Below are 20,091 nucleotides of genomic sequence, written 5' to 3'. Positions count from 1 at the left end.
CACGCCAAAGGCATTCCTCCCACCCAAACCCAAATCCTTTCCCACTTACCAAGGTGCATAGGAAGTCATGTGCTTCCTCCCTTACGCTGAAGATGCACAACTCCCATTGTTTCAGGGCCGCTACACTCACACCCACATGCTGGTGGCTACTGGGTTTGTGGGGTGGAAGTCTGGGGGGTTGTTGCCTTTTATTATCATTATTCTTTGTTGCTCTGCTTGCATAAAGTTCTGTGCCTCAGCGAACTAACGACAACGCAGAGCTACTGGAGAGGAAGAGGCCGTGTCAGAGGCGCTCGGCCTCTTACAACGCCTAACTGTGGCGGCCATGGCCGCCACTGCGGAGAAAGAACTACAGTTCCCATCGTGCCTCACGGCGAGAACAAGCTATTCGCTGATTGGCTTTCTTTTCCCGGCCGCCGCCAGTCAGATGTGCCGTTGGGGGGGGGGGGGGGGCGCGCTCTCCTCGTGTGAGGCGGGCTGGCGGCGTCCCGGGAGCTATGGAGCAGGAGCAGGGAGAGGTGAGCAGCGACGGGCCGCGGCCTCCTCCGGGGCCGGAACCAGGCTGCAGCCGGGACGAAGAGACGCTGCCGGCTCCGGGTGTCCGCAGGGTGCTGGGGAAAGCGTTGAGGCACTGTGCTGGGCAGCCCGGTGCCCTGCGGGAGGGCGCGAGGCCCGGGCAGCGTTAGCGGGGTATCGGCCGTGGTGTGGTACTGAGGTAACGGCCGCCCGCGGCCCGGAGGGAGAGGGAGCGTTTGCTGGGCCGCCTCCTCCCGGCCGCCATGGTGAGGTGCCCTCGCGCCCCTTCGTGCTGCAGGGGTGATGGTGCTGACCCGGGAGGCATGGGCCTCTGCGGCCGCCTGTCCTCTCTGTGGTGGTTGCGGGTGGTGCTGTCCTTGTTTGTCAGCCTGTTTCATTTGCATTTAGTGGAAACATAATGACCCGAAGATACTTCCTACGGTGAGAGAGATAAATGTGCTCTTTTACCGAGGTGTTCAGACATCAGGAATGCTGTCTGAGGGCTGGATCTGCAGGAGAGCAACTCAGTCTCAAGGGAACAGCATGGGTCTGGTTTGTGTGAAAGCCAGGGAGGATGTTGGGAGACAGCAGTGAGTGAAGTCTGATCTTCCTGCTTGTGTGCCTGTAATAGTACCCAGGAGCCGGGGGTCGTAGGGAATTTAGCATTGATGGACTTGCTGCTCATCCTTTGTTGTCGCACACTTGAGTGAACAATTGTATCCTGGTGCCTTGTGTGGCTGTTCCAGTCTGCCTTTCTATTCTGTCACTCCATGTGCTGATGCAGACTTCTTGCTGGTGTTTCATGAGTTGCTGATGCCTTTTCCCGGTTCATTTTGCCTTTAGTTGGGGCCTAGTTCAAGATTTTTCTAATCTGAGAAACAGACACTGGATTTCCATGCTTTCTTCAATCGCTGCCTCTCTGCTCTCTTGCTGTAACAGCAAGTATTACAAGTTAGGGAAGATGTGTAGTTGTGGAGACATCTGGTTGTAGGCAAAAATTCTTAAACATTGTTCTGTCTTCCTGCTGATGCAGTTTCTGGACTGATGTCAGCTGCAGACTGCAGCTTCCACAGAACATGAGCTTTCCCCAGAGTCAAGTGTGTCCTGCTGACATCCAGCCTGTACTGGTCTTGTGAGATGTGGTAGCCAGTGTGCAGTTCTGTGCTCCGTGCTGTAAGGTTATAGTGACTTTAATGTTGAGGGTGTCTGCACTGCTGTACTGTGCAACTGTGTTGGGAGAGTGTCCTGGTTTCAGCTGGAAAAGAGTTAATTTTCTTCATAGTAGCTGGTACAGTGCTGTGTTTTGACTTTAGTCTGAGAATAGTGCTGATAACACACTGATATTTTAGTTGTTGCTCAGTAGCGCCTACCCTGATCAAGGACTTTTAAGTCTCATGCTCTGCCAGTGAGGAGGGGCACAAGAACCCAGGAGGGAGCAGAGAGAGGACACCTGACTCAGACTAGCCAAAGGGGTATTCCATACTACAGCATGTCATGGTTGGTACAGAAACAGGGGCAGTTGGCTGGAAGGGACCGATTGCTGCTGGGGGATGAGCTGGGCATCGGTCAACAAGTGGTGTCAAGGATTCAGACTCCTGCCTTTGGTGGTGTTACGTGGACATTTTGTTCACCCTGAGGCTTCTCCCTGGTCCCCCATGTCAAGGAAGGCAGGTTTACTTTGGGATATGGGTAAAATGTCTATTTTAAGGCAGACTAACTCTTTATTTTTAGTTGGTGTCTACCTTCTGTCACAAAACTTCATCTTTGGAGCGGACAGAGGATGCTGGTGATGATGATGATGAGGATGAGGACTTGGACATCTTTGGAGGTTATGACAGCTTCCAGGGCTACAACAGCAGCATGGGCAGCGAGAGCAGCTCCTGTCTGGATGAGTCTAGTGATGATGAGGTGGCAGACCGGGAAGCTGGAGAGCTTCCGATCTCTCCTGTGCACCAGCCATCCACAGGCCGGCTCCCAGACGACAGTGGCTCCGAGCCAGGTATTACGTTGCCTGTTCTACCTGAAGCACGTGTGTGATGGAAGGAACAAGGGCTGGGGGAGCTGAAGGGTATGTGTGAGTATGCTTTGGGAGCAGCAGTAGATTGACACTGCAGTTCCTGGGCTATGTGGGGGATCAGCTGTGTGTAATAAGGATTGCCTGGGCTCAGCTATGTTCTTGTGGTGCATCAACTGTACCAACTCTTCACGTTTTTGTGCCTTCCTTCTCTCAGCTGTTTGTGAGATGTGTGGGATTGTGGGCACCAGGGAGGCTTTTTTCTCCAAGACCAAACGTTTCTGCAGTGTCTCCTGTTCCAGAAGCTACTCCTCAAACTCCAAGAAGGCCAGCATCCTGGCTAGACTGCAGGTGAGTCAAAACCCTTCCTTATTCCCTGAGGATGTACCTTGTACCAGGAATTGGTGGTTGCTCTGTAGTTAAAGATCAGACTGCCATTACCAGTGGCTTGTTATTCCTGCCTGAAGTCCCCAGAGAGTGCATGCCAGCTGAAGGGTGGTGGTCCCTAGAAGCTGAGGAAGGACACATTGATTTATTTTACCAGATGTTTCTTCTTGTTCCTGTGAGCATTAGTAAAAATTGTAGTAGCCTGAAAATCATCCCAAGGAAGAGATGCATGCCTTGCTGGCCAGTTGCAGTGACTGGCTTCCTCTCCTGTGCCACTAATGTTCCACATGGGCTTTCTTTTGTAGGGGAAGCCACCAACGAAGAAAGCTAAAGTTCTGCATAAGGCAGCCTGGTCGGCCAAGATCGGGGCCTTCCTCCATTCACAGGGCACAGGGCAGCTGGCTGATGGGACACTGACAGGCCAGGACGGTGAGTGTAGATGACAGTGAGGAGGTGCAGCTTGCTGGAGCTGTAGAAAAGGGGGTATCTGGAGGGCTGTAAGCTCTACAGTCCTCTTTGTCCCGTCTGCTACACTCCCTTGTACTGAAATGATGTGCATGGATCTCTCTGACACAGTTTGGCAAGACACGAGGCATGTCTCTCCCTCTCCCTGCAAGTGCTAATGGTGGTTGAGTTCCTGCCCATCCACTACTGCAGCCCCATCCTCACTCCTTGTGCACCTTGATGTGGAGTGCAAACTCTGTAGTCATAGTCCCGCAAGGTGCTGACTTCTGCTGGCAAAACTGACTTAAAGGTGTCCTGCTGCTCCCAGCCCTTTTCTGGGAAGGTATATTTAACCCAAGTCACTCACAGATCTACTCGAGGAACAACCAGTTATTGCAGCTGAAGTAGTAGCAGGCTGCTGTGTTAGGGTGAAATGAGCCCCAGGAGGTGGCAGCAGGGATTGAGCCCTGAGCAGGCTGCTGCTAGTTCCGATCTGTAGCCTTGGATCAGGAGCAACTGTGGGATAAATATCTCGGTGCTTCACTCTCATTTTTCTCAGCACCCTTTGGGGAAGCGCATGCTGCTGACCTCACCCTGCAGTGTTGCTGCTGAGAAGCAAAGCTGCTAAGTGGTTTAACACTGACAGGATGCATTCTCCACTCTTACCTGGAGTGCTTGAGCCATGGGCTGAATTTGGCCCCTTTTCTTGCCCCTCCTGCCCCTCCCTTTGCCAAAAGCACAGGACAGTTAATGACAGCAAGGATCAGTTAATAATATAGAGTACCTGCTGTGGGGGACTGGTCCCTGTGCACTCATAGGATCAAGTTTCCCACCAGGGAAAATGTGGTGGAATGCAGAGTTCCTGTGTGCTGGGGCAGAGGGATCTGTTCCAGGTAACAGGGTACTCTGTTTCTTTTCTATAATCTCAGTTGATTTTCTGCTCTCATGTCTGCTTGTAGCGCTCGTCCTGGGCTTTGACTGGGGAAAGTATCTGCAGGAGCATGGCTTCAAGGCAGCTCCTGTCAGCTGCTTTAAACATGTGAGTTCTTTACTGTGCCTTGCAGTGTGCATGGGGCATGCTGTGTGCATGGGGCATGCTGTGTGCATGGGGCTGCCTGTACTTCTGTAACAAGTGGAGGGGAGAGGCCTGGGGAGCTGGTGCAGGGAAGGAAGTCGGGGCTTCTCATAGCTCTGAATGGGAGTCCCATAGAGGGACCAGGAGTTTTGGGGGAAGAAGCAGAGGGGGACTCGATAGAGGCATTGCTGGTGGTGATAGCCCATTGCTGGCTGGGGACAGCTCCTGGTTGCAGTTTGTTTGGGTGAGCACAGCCCAGGGTGGTGCGTGGAGAGAAACTCAGCTGATGTGGTCATGGATTTGCAGTCCTTATGGGCCAAGTAGCTGAGGCACATACGTGGAAGAATGGCAGTTCTTAGGTATTGTATGTAATGTAATATTTTTCTCTATGTAATAAGACTCACTTGTTGTATTCCTTTTGAGTTGTGATTTGTGATAATACTAACAAAATGTCCTTTATCTAGAGGATATGTCAGGAAGACTTAGCAGTTTTATTGATGATTAGGGATTTTGATACCATAGAGGAATGGCAGTGGTTGCTTTGGGCTTCTAGGTCAGCTGACAGTGAAATAGTTAAGCATTGCTATACAGTGTTCTGCCTTTTGGGATCCTCAGTGAATGCCCCAGTGAGATGTCGGGGACAGTTTGTTTGCTTTTCAAGCTGTTGGCAGATACAGGAAGGGTAAGGTGTGCATGTGCCTAAGGTGAAAGTGTGGCTGCCTAAAACATGTTTCTGAAAGCTAGAATGAGCCCTGCTCTAACTGTCCATGTCTCTTGTGGCTGCCTTGATCCTTCAGGTGCCACTCTTCGATCAGTGGGATGATGTGGTGAAAGGTATGAAAGTGGAAGTGCTGAACAGTGATGCCGTGCTCCCCAGCCGTGTGTACTGGATTGCATCCGTCATGCAGACTGTAGGTATGTCTGCAATGGAATTCCTGACAGCTAGGGATGGCTGACCCATGAGGGAGCCTTTGGGGAGCTGAGTGTTGCTGGTCAAGGAAAACATCAGCTCTTTGGAGCTCTGCAACTGCTGAGAGATTTTGGAACAGGAAATACCACAGGGTGAGGGTGGGAGGAAACCAGCATCTGGTTCCTCTTCTGGTTGCTGGGCTCTTTGCAAGGTTGGTTCTGCCTCCAGAATGGCTGGAGAAGCTCTGATAACCCATGCAGAGCTCTGAAGGCCATGATGTCGGGACTAAGCTCCTGGTGCCCAGCAGGAAGAGGAGAAATTCCTGGTCTCTAATGCCTTGCTGTGGTTGTCTGCTCTGTCCTAGCAGGGTACCGGGCCCTTCTGCGATATGAGGGCTTTGAGAATGATGCTAGCCATGACTTCTGGTGCAATTTGGGCACAGTGGATATTCACCCCATTGGCTGGTGTGCCATCAACAGCAAAATCCTGGTACCACCACAAAGTGAGTGTGGGGTGAGAGGGGTGGTGGAGGAGCCTTGGTTTATGCCCAGAACAGAGGGACAGGTCCTCCCAGTGTATGTGGGACCACAACTCCATTTGTGCTCTGACTTACAAGGAGCAGTTAATTCTTTGGGAAGCTGGAGACTGCTTGAATGGCTCCCTCTGCATCTCCCTGTGTTTGACCCTGGGGGTGCTGGTGACAGAGCTGGTGTTAAACCTACAGACAAAAACTAATGCAGCTGCTGTTCCTCTTCCTGACCCAGACAGTGGCTAGGCTTAACCTTTGGGAGGACCCTTTTGGTCCTACATCCTGGGCAGTGTCTCTGGGGAAAGCAGTGGCTCCGATCACTGCTCAGCTGGCAGTTCAGAGACAGATGCCAGTTTAGCAAAATTCTGGCAAGCTGAGCTTTCCTTCATGTGGCTCACATGGTTTTGCCTTAATGTTACTTCCACATCTAGATCAGTCAAGTTGGGTGTCTGCTTGGCCTGGTCCAGTCTGTAATGGCCATCCTTTTCAGCCAGTTGTGGGGCAAGCTGACAGAACTGAGAGCAGGTACAGCATCTGCATCTGAAAAAGCCCTCTTAAAGCAAATGGGCTCTCAGAGAGGAAGAAAGGTGTAGTGTGATGATGTAATTCCTTTGATCATAAAGATGTGCTTTTTCCCTATGCGTATGTAGGTATCCATGCCAAATACACTGACTGGAGAAGTTACCTCATGAAAAAACTGGTGGGAGCCAGGACAATCCCAGTGGATTTTCACATCAAGGTAAATGTGGAAGATGACATTTTATGTGTGGAAATGAAGCTGAAGCCAAGAGATACGTGGGCAACATAGAATTATAGAATTATAGAATAGTTAGGGTTGGAAAGGACCTCAAGATCATCTAGTTCCAATCCCCCTGCCATGGGCAGGGACACCTCACACTAAACCATGTCACCCAAGGCTTCATCCAACCTGGCCTTGAACACTGCCAGGGATGGAGCATTTACAGCTTCCCTGAGCAACCGATTCCAGTGCCTCACCACCCTAACAGGAAAGAATTTCCTCCTTATATCCAATCTAAACTTCCCCTGTTTAAGTTTTAACCTGTTACCCCTTGTTCTATCACTACAGTCCCTGATGAAAGAGTCCCTTCCCAGCATCCCTATAGGCCCCCTTCAGATACTGGAAAGCTGCTATTAGGTCCCCATGCAGCCTTCTCTTCTCCAGGCTGAACAGCCCCAGCTTCCTCAGCTTGTCTTCATACAGGAGGTGCTCCAGTCCCCTGATCATCCTCGTGGCCTCCTCTGGACTTGTTCCAGCAGTTCCATGTCCTTTTTACGTTGAGGACACCAGAACTGCACACAATGCTCCAGGTGAGGTCTCACAAGAGCAGAGTAGAGGGGCAGGATCACCTCTTTCGACCTGCTGGTCACGCTCCTTTTGATGCAGCCCAGGATATGGTTGGCTTTCTGGGCTGCAAGCGCACACTGCAGCCGGCCCATGTTCATTTTCTCATCAACCAGCACCCCCAAGTCCTTCTCTGCAGGGCTGCTCTGAATCTCTTCTCTGCCCAATCTGTAGCTGTGCCTGGGATTGCTCTGACCCAGGTGTAGGACCTTGCACTTGTCGTGGTTGAACTTCATAAGGTTGGCATCAGCCCACCTTACAAGCGTGTCAAGGTCCCTCTGGATGACATTCCTTCCCTCCAATATATCCACCGAACCACACAGCTTGGTGTCATTAGCAAACTTGCTGAGGGCGCACTCAATCCCACTGTCCACGTCAGCGATGAAGATGTTAAACAAGACCGGTCCCAACACCGATCCCTAAGGGACACCACTCGTTACCGGTCTCCAGCCGGACATCGAGCCATTGGCCACAACTCTTTGTGTGCGGCCATCCAGCCAGTTCTTTATCCACTGAGTGGTCCATCCATCAAATTGATATCTCACCAATTTAGAGACAAGGATGTTGTGTGGGACAGTGTCGAATGCTTTGCACAAGTCCAGGTGGATGACATCAACTGCATTATCCTTGTCCATCAATTCTGTAGCCCCATCATAGAAGGCCACCAGATTGGTCAGGCAGGATTTCCCCTTAGTAAAGCCATGCTGGCTGTTGCCAAGGAGCTTGTTGTTTTTCATGTGCCTTAGCATGCCATCCAGGAGAATCTGCTCCAAGATTTTACCAGGCACAGAGGTGAGACTGACTGGTCTGTAATTCCCCGGGTCTTCCATTTTCCCCTTCTTGAAAATGGGGGTTATATTTCCCTTTTTCCAGTCGTTGGGAACTTCACCTGACTGCCATGATTTTTCAAATACGATGGCCAGTGCCTTAGCAACTTCATTCGCCAGCTCCTTCAGGACCTGCGGATGGATTCCATCAGGTCCCATGGACTTGTGTGCGTTCAGGTTTTTAAGATGGTCTCGAACCAGATCCTCTCCTACAGTGGGCCCAAGGTCTTCATTCTCACAGTCCCTGTGTCTACCTTCTAAGACCTGGGTGGTGCAGTCAGAGCCTTTGCCAGTGAAGACCGAGGCGAAGAAGTCATTCAGAACCTCAGCCTTCTCCAAATCCTGTGTAGCCAGTTCTCCTGAGTGCTTCCTCAGGGGGCCTATGTTGTCCCTGGTCTGTTCTTTGTTTGCTACGTACCTGTAGAATCCTTTCCTGTTATCCTTAACATCCCTGGGTAGGTTTAATTCTAACTGGGCCTTAGCCTTCCTAACCTGGTCCCTAGCTTCCCCAACAACATCCCTGTACTCTACCCAGGCCTCCTGTCCTTGCTTCCATTTTTTATAAGCCTCTTTTTTCCTTTGAATTTTCCTCAGCAGCTCCTTATCCATTCAAGGAGGTCTCCTGGCCCTCCTGCTGCACTTCCTTCTAGTTGGGATGCAGCACTCCTGAGCTCGTAGCAGGTGATCCTTGAATATCAACCAACAGTCTTGGGCCCCCCTGCCCTCCAGGGCTATATCCCATGGAACCTTACTAAGCAGGCTCCTGAAGAGGCCAAAGTCTGCTCTTTTGAAGTCCGGGGCAGTGAGCTTGCTACATGCTCTTCTCACTGTCCTGAGGATCTCAAATTCGACCATCTCGTGATCGCTGCATCCAAGGCTGCCCTGGATGTTAACATGACTCTTCTGGTTCTGATTCATGTAACTCCTATGTGACTGCTTGGAACCTGGGCATGACAGGGACAGTGAGTGCTTCCTAAGATATCTGTCATGATGCTGTGGGGAATGCTGAAAGCCTCCAGGCTCTGTCAGCACAACTGTTTCTCCTTTGGGTCGTAGATGGGCTTTAAAGCTGTTATCATCTAGTCTGCTGGGAAATACTGGGGATAAGGTTTATCCTTTCCTTGAAAGGAAAGGCCAGTGAGCTCCAGCCTGAACTTTCCCTGCCTCATTTCGGTGCTGAGAGTCAGAAACCTTTGCCTTAAGTACTGGTAGCACAGCAGCCTGTGGCGAGTGAGAGGGGTGCAGGTTCCCTCAGAGTGCATGGAAGCAGCTGTAAAAAAAAGCAGCCTTGGCAGCTTTGTAGGTGTTGAGCCTGTGCTGGCGTTAGTCCTTGTCAGGGAAAAGAGGCTCTTTTGTCCCTGGGAGCTTTGGAAACCACAGATAAGGAAGATGGTCCCAGAGACAGCAGACAAGTGGTAGGTTTTCCTGTGTGTGAAGTGATTGGTGACACTGGGCTGGAGGCCTTGATAGAGTTGGTGTTTCCCTTGTTGCTTCTTAAAGTCAGAAGGATGTTTGTAGCTTCTTGGTCCTGTGCCACAGCTTGTAGCTGAGAGCTCATACTGTGGAAGGGAAGTGGTGGAGGGAGACGGATGTTATCAGTTTCTTTCTCCCCTTTGCATCTCAACTCCCCTCTAATGAACAGGAAGTGAAAGATCTTACATTAAAAATTTCAGATTCAGGTGTAGGCTGGTTTTTAGTTGCCTGAGTCTGTTTTGAGCTGTGCTTCCTAGTTGCTGCATGGCATTCTGGGATCACAGTACCAAAATGTCAGGAGTGCTATAAACACTCTTGGCCATTTGTGGATGAGTAGGGCCAGGCTGGATCAGCAAACTGAAAGTCTCAAACAAATCAGTTAGAAGGCAGCCAGTGACTCATTTGCCTGTGCCTTTGGGTCAGTCTGCAGAATAACTGGCATTGGAACAGATAGGTCATCATGTTGCTCAACCTCTGATCAGAGTGAAAAAGTGAAAATAAGGACTTGACCTCTTTTTAAGTCAACTGAAAATCCTGTTGCCCTGTGTGCTACACCTCTAACTGCAGCCAGCCTTGAAACCCTTGTGGTCTTTTCATGACTGAAAAAGGCACACGATTCCTCACTCAGTTCTTGGTCAGCTGGAGCTGTCAAGAAGTGACATCTGTTAAACCCACTCAGGACATTGACAGAAGGTGCTGGCTGAGCATGGCTGCTGGGCCAGGGTGGGGGTAGCTGTTACGGGGCCACAGAACAGGGGAAGCTTATGGGTGCATGTACCCCACTGTGCTGCTGTGTGTGGGTTTGGCAGCTCCCTGCTCCCTGATGAACCTGTTCCCATGCATCACTTCCCAGAGGTGTCTCCCAGTCAGCTTTGGGAAGTGCAGGGTGTTGGCCAGCAAAGTCTAAGGAGAAAGCTGTTCTCTGAAGTGTTTGGAGAAGGAAAGCACCAAGTGTGATTGATCTTGGTTCCTCTGTTGTTGTTGCCAGATGGCAGAGAGTATGAAGTACCCGTTCCGGCAGGGCATGCGGGTGGAGGTGGTGGATAAGAACCACGTGTCCCGGACGCGCACGGCAGTGGTGGACACGGTGATCGGGGGCAGACTGAGACTCCTCTATGAGGACGGTGACAGTGATGATGACTTCTGGTGCCACATGTGGAGTCCCCTCATCCATCCTGTGGGCTGGTCACGGAGAGTGGGCCACAGCATGAAGAAGACAGGTAGGGATCATAGCACCACAAGCATCTTCTGATTTGCTATGAACTGTCTGGACCCTGCTGTTAACAGGTCTTGACATACTAGGAGCCAGGCAGTTGCCTCAGGATCTGACAGACAAAGTCTATGGAGTCATGTGCCTGCTGCTTTTTTCCCTGGATAGATAAAAGCCCAGTGGTCTGCTGCCAAATGTCAGGAGAAGGGGGCCTGTCGGGTTTCTTGCCTGAAGCAGATAGTCTGTCCCCACAGTATGAGAATGCAGAGTTTGCAACATCACAGGTGTTGAAAGTCTTTTTGGGGAAATTCATGCTGGCTTCTGCAAGACTGGATGCCATCAGGTTGTGATTTTTCTGGACTTCACGGAGAAAAATATTTGATCAGCTTAGATTGGTAGAGAAAAAACCCCAAACAAGACTCCAGTACTGGTGATCCTTATGGTTCCATAAATTCCTTGCTGCAGCACCCTAGTGATTACAGCTGCATGTAGAGGTGTTAGCAGTGGTGCTCAGGAAGCTCAGCCATCTGCTTTTAAGCAAGCCTTGCATCACAGCCCATGTTATGAGAAGGTGTAGAGGGACTGACCTGTTCTTACTACTCTCCTCATGGTCTGTAGTCTAGGTCTTTTATAGTAGCTGAGCTCTCACCAGGGAATTAATAACCAATGTGTTTCCTTACTTGCAGTTGCTGCATGTTTCTTATCTCTGTTTCTTTCATTCCTCACAGAAGAAAAACGCAGTGAAATGGCAAACCATCCCACCTTCCGGAAGATTTACTGTGATGCTGTCCCCTATCTGTTTAAGAAGGTAGAACAAATCAGCAAAGGAAGAAATGATATCGCTTCCTTCCTTGGGTATATGTGCTGCTGGGTGGGTTGTTGAGGATGGCTTATTTGTGTTTTACAGCTACAGGGCAGTAAGGTGTTTGGGGTGTCAAGGCTGTGGTTGGGCAGGGGCAGGTCACAATAGAAAGATAGAAGAACTAGAAGACAATGACAGATTGAGGGGCTCAGGTGAAGGGCAAGCAGTTGCTTGGAGCTTTGAGTTGGAGAGGGAAGATGATTGCATGGGAGAGACCAGTTCCAGCAAGGAGCTGGATCATACTGGTAAGGACTGAGATGAGAAGGAGACTTCCTTTGTTGAACAGCAGCTGAGTACTGGGCCTGACACTCTGACTGACCAGAGCCCTGGCAGGAGGTTGCTGGCTCAAACACAGCATTGGTTTGCTTGCCTCTTTGTATTTCTTGTAATATTTCTTTCCTCTCCCAGCTTGGGTTGAGCCAAGTAAAGAAGCTCTAATCTGCACTTGGTGTCAGGATGGGACTGTCCCATAGCCCTGACAGCGCATGGTATACCAGAGTCTCCCTTAGGTACGAGCTGTCTATGCTGAAGGTGGATGGTTTGAGGAAGGCATGAAGCTGGAGGCCATTGACCCCCTGAATCTGGGCAACATTTGTGTGGCCACTGTTTGCAAGGTAAGTTCCGTGGGCAGAAGGGTGTCTGCTTTGTTTAACTGAGAGAACTCAGTTAAAATCTCCAGGACTTTGCAAACGAGTAAGATTGGGTAGGATTTTGCATTAGGAAAGGGCTGTCAAGAGAGGTAGGCAGCTGCTGTGTGGAAAGAACCAGGGTGTTACCTCAGAGGTATGATGAGCTGATGAGACCAGCTGTTGTCCATGTGTACCTAAGTGGATAGCATGAAGATGAGCATGCTTAATCTGCAAGCTAACTGTCCAGTGTGTGTGACTGGCAGCCACCCTTCCTTCACCCTAGGCATGCAGTAGGAAAGATTTGTTCTTTAGTTCTTAGAATGCATAAAGAGAGGCCTCTAGTGCTCTCTTGAGGAGAGAGAGAAGAGCAGAAGAGTTGCAGGGTGACCCCTGTGTGGGGAACAGTGTATCTTTATGGGCGTGCATTCACTGATACAGGAAGCTGAGGATGGATGTGTCTCCTGCAGTCTCTCTTGATGAGGTGGTAGTGAGCTCTATTCCTGTACTAGTGTTGGGCAAGTAAATTGCTTGGCCAGGTTTCCTCAGCAAGGTGCACTGCATGTCCTGAAAGCGTGGCATCAACTTGGTTTTTTTTCTTGCTCCCTCCAGAATCTGTTTGCCCTTGTAGAACCCAAGCAGACAGCTTTGACACCTGGGGTTTGGCAGGGAGATACTAGGAGACCTCTTCGTGTTTGTAAAATATTCCCTTCAGCCGTTGCTTGGAAACGTGAAGAGGTTGGGGCAGACATGCTTACCACGTTTGGTAGGAATTAGTTACCAGGGAGTGATGGGATGGGACAAGTCTTGTTGCTGTAGGAGTAGCAAGTTTGAAGGTGGTGCTCATCCCTTCTGCCTAGTAACGAATTCATGACCTGGCTGTTGTGGTGCATCTCCGGGCTGCAAATAAAGTCTGTTTCTGAGGGAGAACAGAGCTTATGACCATTCATGGCTGAATCCTTTTCAGCCTTGGTCCCAGTCCCGCAGCAATTGCTGCTGCTCTGGGGACTAGCTTGTGTTGACTGACATATAAGGAGAAGCTACTGCATGCCCTGGAGCATATAACATTGCGTTTTACTCTCTAGTGGCAATTGTGATACCTCTGTGGGGACTCCTGGGGGGATCCTTTGAAAGGAGAGGTTTTAGAGCAAGTGAAGCTCTACACTTATGCTCTTCACTCCCATCTCAGGTCCTCTTGGATGGGTATCTCATGATCAGCATTGATGGAACCACATCTGATGATTGCTCTGACTGGTTCTGCTATCATGCCTCCTCACATGCCATCTTCCCTGTCAATTTCTGTCAGAAGAACAACATCACTCTGACCCCTCCAAAAGGTGAGATTTGTGTTCTGCCCTATGGTACAAACCTGCAGGGTCAGGTTCAGGCAAATCAAAAACAAAAGGTCCCAATCTGCCTGTTTTCAGGAAGATAGGGCTGGTTCAGAGATCCAGTCCATTTTTGCTCTGCCCATATGCCAAGTCTTACTGCTTTGTGGAAGGAAGTACCATCTCTAGAGGGCATTAATGGCATGGTGGATAGCTCCTGGCAGATCAGCAGGAGAGGTGGATGTAAGATCCCCAAACTGAACAGAATCAAAAGTTTGAAGGACAAGGAGGGTGGGAAGGGATAAGTAGAGCCATTGCTGCATGACTCAGTACTTAAAAGTGGCAGGAGTTACCTCTGTTCTTGTATAAATAAATCTGAGACCAGTGTTTCTGCAAAATCCTGAGAGGCAATCACCCTTGGAGTATTTTTACTGCTTTGTATGGCCATACCCAAAAAAGCTGGCTCTGAATTTCTGTGTTGCAGCACTTTTGTGCAGTGCTATTCTGTCCTCCTTTGATATATCTGCTGGTGGAAGAAAGACTGGTCTTAGTGGTGTGCTTTGAACATGCTTCCTACCTGCTGCTTCTCCTCACCTTTCTCTGTGGTCTGGATGTATGATTTGACATGGATGTTCAGAGTTGCGGCTTGCAGTGTTCTGTATTTGCCTGCTGGAAGGGGATGCTGGACTGCCATGGAGCCTGTGCACTAGATTTGTGTCCAAGATCAGGATCAGTCTGTACGTGCTGGTTTATGAAACTGTTTTGTGATCAGTTGTTATGCCTCCTTCCTGCCTATTCTGCCTTTTCCCCCCATTGGTCTCTTCAGTGATTGCCTTTTTCCTGTCACCGCTTCCTGCTGCAGGGCAAGATGCAAGGACCTTCAACTGGGAAAGTTACCTGGAAAAGACTAAATCAAGACCTGTTCCAGCACGACTCTTCAATACAGTGAGTGCTGCTGGGAAGAAGAGAGGTGTATGGGTGCTTGCAGTCAGCAAGCAGGAGCATGAGAGCTCTGGCTGTCACAGAGTGGTTGAGGTTGGAAGGGACCTTCTGGAGGTCATCTTGTCCAACATCCCTGCTCAGGCAGGGTCCCTTCTAGTGGGTTGTCCAGGACCATGTACAGACAGCTTCTGAATATCTCCGTGGATGGAGATTCTGCAGCATCTCTGGGCAGCCTGTGCCAGTGCTTAGGTGCCCTCACAGTGCAGACTGTTTTCTGATGTTCAGAGGAAACCTCCTGTGTTATAGTTTGTGTCCATTGCCTCTGGTCCTGTCCCTGGGCACCGCTGAGAGGAGCCTGGATCTGTCTTTGCACCTCCCTTCAGGCATTTATATAGGCTGATAAGATCTCCCTGAGCCTTCTCCAGGCTGAACAGTCCCAGCTCTCTCAGCCTCCCCTCATATAAAAGATGAGCCAGTGCGCTCATCATCTTCATGACTCTTTTTGGGACTCTCTCCACTACGTCCATGCCTCTCTTGTACTGGGAAGCCAGAGCTGAACACAGCACTCCAGGTATGGCCTCACCAGTGCTGAGCAGAGGAAGAGCCCTATTTGGCTGATAGGGATGAGCAGTGTCATGCCATTTGTGAATGTAATGGTATCTTGGTCCCTCTGAGTGTGACCTGTGATTCTGTAGTGCATTCAAGAGCTCCAGGCTCCTAGTGAATTCTGCACTGCTTGCTGCCTGTGGATATGTGGGTGAGTGGGGGTCTGCTTTGCACCAGCAAAACTGCTGCAGCACCTGGGTCTGTGCTGGTCTTTCTGATCTCCCAGGGCTATGAGGCTGATGGGTTTGATAGGGTGCTCCTTAACTGCTGTCTGCTGCTTCCCCCAGGGTCGGGATCTTGTTTCCAAAGGCTGGGCTGAAACTCCCTAAGGACACAGCTGGCCTTGGATCTGTTCATGTGTGCCCCCTTCTTGTATGTGACTGGCTGGTTCTGTTGTGCCACTGGGGACTTGCTCTCTCTGTGCTTACTTTAAGTTGGAGGGGAGCCTGTTCTAGGGTGCTGGTGGTCAAATATGGGTTTGGACTGGGTCCTTGAGTTTTCTTTTTTCACGTTTTCTGCCACCAGGACTACCCAAACCATGGCTTCAAGGCAGGCATGAAGGTGGAAGCAGTGGACCTGATGGAGCCCCGGCTCATCTGTGTAGCCACAGTGAAGCGTGTGGTCCACCGTCTTCTTAGCATCCATTTTGATGGCTGGGACAATGAGTATGACCAGTGGGTGGACTGCGAGTCTCCAGACATTTATCCTGTGGGGTGGTGTGAACTGACAGGCTACCAGCTTCAGCCACCTGTTGTTCCAGGTGAGGGAAGATTTTACTGTGGTTTCTAACAGTAGAGGAAAAGGTTTCCCTCTTCCTTCTCTGTGAGTGGCTCCTCCTTTTTTATGGGCCTTGTAGGGAGGAGAAAATGGCCTCTTTGATTTGTGCTGTCTACCATAAGTCATCTTGCTGCCACACACTCTAGTAGCTGGCAGAGGGAGAAGTCTGTGGTGGGGAGAAAACAGCTTGAGATTTGAGGTTGGCTCTGTTTTCCCTCTGTTTCCCCACCTACACACCAACAGAGTATTGCTCCTGATGAAGTTGGGTAGAGTTCCAGGTGGTCCTTTCCCTGCACAGCTCCCTTTTACTAAGCCTACCTACAACCTCAGCCAGGTAGCAGGGGGAGCTTGGCCCCTGCTCCCTTTTCTTGTCAATTCTCTGGCTCTGTCTGTTAAAAGGTAAGAGCATCCCTCTCAAGAGTTTATTCCTTCCCTTCTCATGAGGAGGCCACTGCCTCACCTTTTCAGTTGTTTTCCTTCTTCTCCCAAGCTACAAACATTGGTTCTTTACTGCCCCTGCCAAACCTCTACTGGGCCTCTCTCCCCTGTGCTGCCCCAGCCTGCTCCTGGGCCCTTGCCTGGAAGCACAGACAGCAACTACACCAGAGCCATGCTTTCTCCTCAGCTGCTTGTCTTGGGAAGAGGGCTTTAGCTTGGGGGGACGGGTGTATCTTGTTTCTCGCTTATGTCACTTCATCCCAGTTACCTACTGGTTATGGGACTTGGCTTTCGTTTCCCTCTCGTCTCCATGACAGAGCCCACAACTCCAGCGAAGGCCAAGGAGGTGCTCAAGAAGAAGAAGAAACCCTATGGAAAGAAGAGTGAGTGATGTTTGGTTAATGCCCTCCCGCTCGCTCGCAGGCTGGGCCCAGTTAGAGGAACCCTGTCCATGTCCTTTCAGAGCAGAGGAGAGAGGCCTTGTCTTGCTGTGGATGCTCTCACTCAGCTGTGGGTTTGACAACACAGCTTCATCCTTCTTAACTGCCCTATTACCTAAAAGAGCAGAGAGCTCTGTGTACGGGAAGGATCTGTTTCGCAGTCTACTTTCTGTTGGCTGAGGTATAGATGGCGCTTGCTTCCAGGTGTGAGGTTGTGCTGCTTTCCCTACTGTGTCTGTGGTCGGAAGGAGATTGCTGCAGCTGAAGGGTAGCTGGAGAGCAATCTTGCCTGCTTTGTGCTGAGGGAAAGAAGGCCTTAAGATGGCTGAAGAGGCCAGTAGCGGGGCTGCACCATGTTACTGTTTAATCTTCTTCTTGTGATCATTGTTGCAGTAGCTGTGGCAAATCATGAGTAGACAGACAAGAAGTTCCTTCCTGGGGGGTGGAGAGGAAAGGGCATATAAAGAATTTAAAGACAACCTAAGTAGAAATGTCAGTTAAAATTGAAATTATTACTGCTACAATGTCCATGCCTTGCAGTCAACATGCCCATTGCCTAGGACCTAGACCCAGACAGGTAAGCAAAGCTGACTCCAGACTGATTCCAACAGGACCCACTCTTTGGAAGTTAAGCACATGCTGAAGTGCCTTTAATGGAGAACCTGGAGGAGCGTATCTTGAGATGATAACTGTAGAGTTTTTCTCCAGTAGGGCATTTCTGTGGAGTAACCAGTTGACAGCTAATGACCATGTAGCTTGCTGGTCAGTTGTGGTGGTCCCTGGCCTGTGGTTTCTCAGTGGAGCAGGGTTGCTGATTTTCCAGGGAAGAAGAAACACGCTTTTCCCCATGCTCTGTTATCTCTTTGTTAAGGAAAAAAGTTACCGGTCAAAACGCGCAACATCAAGCAGACTGCCAAGAAGCCGCCTGCCGCGAAAGCGAAACGGGAAGCAAAAGCTGCCAGCAAGGCTTTGCGAGAGCCATCACCTGATGAGAGTAAGGGAGTGAGTTACTCTAGCCAGCAAGTGCATGCAGCTCTCTTGCGTACATCCTGCATACCACCAGCCGTCCCCAGGCCTGTGCTGCTTCTTGGCTGTGTGGGCAGAGACAGACGGAGTGGAAGAAAGCCCTTGCCTGCTTTCCCTGGGAAGGGTTGCCTCCTGAGAAGGTTTGGTGGCACCAGTACAGCTAGATATCTTGATACTGCTGATGCCACTGAGAGCCTGGCTGCCCTACTGAGCAGTCTGGTTGTGTGAGGTCAGTTTGGGAGGAGAGAGGAGATGGACGTGTCCAAGGTGTGCTGTCATGTCCCAGTCCCTCTAAGGGCTGTTGCAGAATGTGAACACTTGTGCTGACCATCAGGAGATGTGGTGACCAGAAAAGCATCTGGCAGCTGGGTCACCTGCCAATCCTAGTGGGTGTTGGGGAACAGGGTTGGGTGAGGCACTTTGCACACATGGGGATGAAGCCTCATGAAGGTTCCTGTTGCTCAAAGAGGGTTAATTTCCCCTTTGTGGACCCAGGCAGGTAGAGAATGGACCCCATACTATTGTTCCCTAGGAGAAGCTGTTGTTGGGATCAGGCAGCTGAATGCTGCCAGGGTTTAGTCCCATCCTGATTGCTGTTGTGATCATGGATAGCTTTGTGCTGGCAAGACATGGCTGCCTACAGTAAGAGACCCTCAAGAAGTGGGCTGGAATCCTGGGGTGTTTTGAGCATCTGCATGAACAGATCAGGTTCTGGGGTGCTGCAGGTAGAGTGAAGCAGAATGGGCTCATTTTACTTATTTTCCTCTCTCTGTTTCTTGCTAGTCATTGCTGTGCAGGTGAAAGAAGAAACAATCGACCCCTCAATAGCAGAGTTTGAAGACGCAGAGCTTCCTGTTCCTATCAGCAGCATAAAGCAGGAGGAGGTCACAGACTGATCCCGGAGCATCCCCCAGCTGCCCACAGCAGCCTGTAGTTCACTTTTCATGGCTCTTTGGGGGAGGGTCCTGGCAAAGGGAAGCAGGAGACTATGAGGGCCTTGCCTCTTTGAGGCAGATCACCCTGCAACAGCACGACTGCTTTCCTGGTGTGCAAGAAAACTTCCCCCAGATTTGTAATTTTAATCCCTGGGAACCAGACTCCAGAAAGGCCAAAGGCGCACTGAGGAGTGTGACCAGGCTGGGGTTGCGTGTGCCTGGCTTCGGAGGTGCCTTTGAGCCAGAGCTCCCAAGGGGGGAGGAGGCTGCCAGAGCCTAAAGGGGCACTTTGGGTTCTTGGCTGTGGCTGGAGGTGGTGAGTTGCAGTCCGAGATGATGTGTGCAGGTCACGTGTCAGGAAATTGGATGCCCTTGTAGGACATCAGTGCTGTGCTCCCTCTTCTAAGCCCTCATACCCTTGAGAAAGTCAACACAGGAAGAGTAGAAAGAGGTGAAAAAAAACCCACCAAAAAGGGATGATGATGGCTTTTGGGGGAGCAAGAGACCCTTTTGAGTGTCATCATTCCTTGGTTGTGAACCCAGAACTGCAGAGGACATGGTGCACAGTTTGAATTCTAAATTTTTTTAGCAGTCCTACTGTAAACACAATCTGCAATCTGTACCTTAAAGGCCTGTGAATTAAACTCGAGGAAGAGGCCAAAGGTTTGTTTTATTTCTTTCCGGGCCACTGAAATACCACGTTTTAGGGAATGAGAAGAAGGCTCTTAAGTGCATCAGTCATGCATCAGCAGTGGGTTGGGTTTGGGTTTTTATGTTTTTTGAGAGATGCAATAGCATTTTTCTGTGCACTTGCTGCTGTTAACTTGCCAGTTCTGCGTAAGGGCTGAATATGACATTAGGTAACTTAAAGCAAGGGATGTAATTTCCCATTTTAGGGCAAAACAATAATATTCCTCTCTCCAGACAGGCCTCAAAGTTGAGGAGAAAAAGCAGAAAGGTCAGTATGGCAACAGTGGGGAAAACCAGTTTTAAATCTGGAGCAGGTCCCTGTGAGCTGTCTGCAGGTGAGGATGTGTCTGGCAGTGCCACTGCAGGCCAAGCAAGTGCCTCCTTGTCAGATCCTATAGGGACAGCCTTGGCTATGGAACGGCTGCCTTGCCCATGCTCCCTCATGCTCCCAGGCGAGAGCTTGTCATGCTAAAATAGTTCCTGCTTTTCATGACCAAAAAGAATAAATGTTGGCAAGCTGTCTGCAGAGCATGGGGTAGAGACTGGGAGTAATTAACAAAGACTTCCTCTTTTTTCCCTTCTAAAGAGGGAAACAAAGCCTTTCACCAGAGAGGAAAGAAAGGGCCGTGGGGCAGCAACAGAACACAGGTGGGAGAAGTGGGGAGAGTCTGTG

General features: G+C 50.3%; 1 protein-coding gene across 4 annotated transcripts; it reads left to right on the top strand.

The window, feature by feature from the left end:
- Window positions 1-448: 448 nt before the first annotated feature.
- On the top strand, window positions 449-19,390 carry L3MBTL2 (L3MBTL histone methyl-lysine binding protein 2). Of its 4 annotated transcripts, none has more exons than XM_065677412.1 (17): window positions 449-518; window positions 2,248-2,515; window positions 2,748-2,881; window positions 3,223-3,346; window positions 4,321-4,400; window positions 5,234-5,351; window positions 5,714-5,848; window positions 6,526-6,614; window positions 10,527-10,758; window positions 11,477-11,556; window positions 12,120-12,224; window positions 13,426-13,573; window positions 14,427-14,509; window positions 15,638-15,872; window positions 16,645-16,710; window positions 17,639-17,761; window positions 18,577-19,390. In XM_065677412.1, exons 1-17 carry the CDS (start codon window positions 498-500, stop codon window positions 18,687-18,689), a joined length of 2,154 nt encoding a protein of 717 aa, XP_065533484.1. In that variant the 5' UTR covers window positions 449-497; the 3' UTR covers window positions 18,690-19,390. The 4 variants fall into 4 exon arrangements, with proteins under 4 accessions (XP_065533484.1, XP_065533476.1, XP_065533467.1 ...); XM_065677404.1 differs by having other exon boundaries at window positions 5,711-5,848; XM_065677395.1 differs by having other exon boundaries at window positions 4,291-4,400.
- The last annotated feature ends 701 nt before the right edge of the window (window positions 19,391-20,091 follow it).

Source organism: Lathamus discolor, chromosome 1, assembly GCF_037157495.1.
Source record: "Lathamus discolor isolate bLatDis1 chromosome 1, bLatDis1.hap1, whole genome shotgun sequence".
In the NCBI taxonomy this organism is placed as follows: Eukaryota; Metazoa; Chordata; class Aves; order Psittaciformes; family Psittacidae; genus Lathamus; species Lathamus discolor.
Note: the sequence above shows the minus strand (reverse complement) of the source record. Positions and strands in the feature narration are given on the sequence as shown.

Bases quoted from the DNA above. Each gene is read 5' to 3' on its own strand.
- L3MBTL2 (XM_065677386.1), top strand. From the start codon at position 498: ATGGAGCAGGAGCAGGGAGAG. The intron at 2,882-3,222 runs GTGAGTCAAAAC...TTTCTTTTGTAG, and splicing joins GCATCCTGGCTAGACTGCAG to GGGAAGCCACCAACGAAGAA. The intron at 5,352-5,710 runs GTATGTCTGCAA...GCTCTGTCCTAG, and splicing joins ATCCGTCATGCAGACTGTAG to CAGGGTACCGGGCCCTTCTG.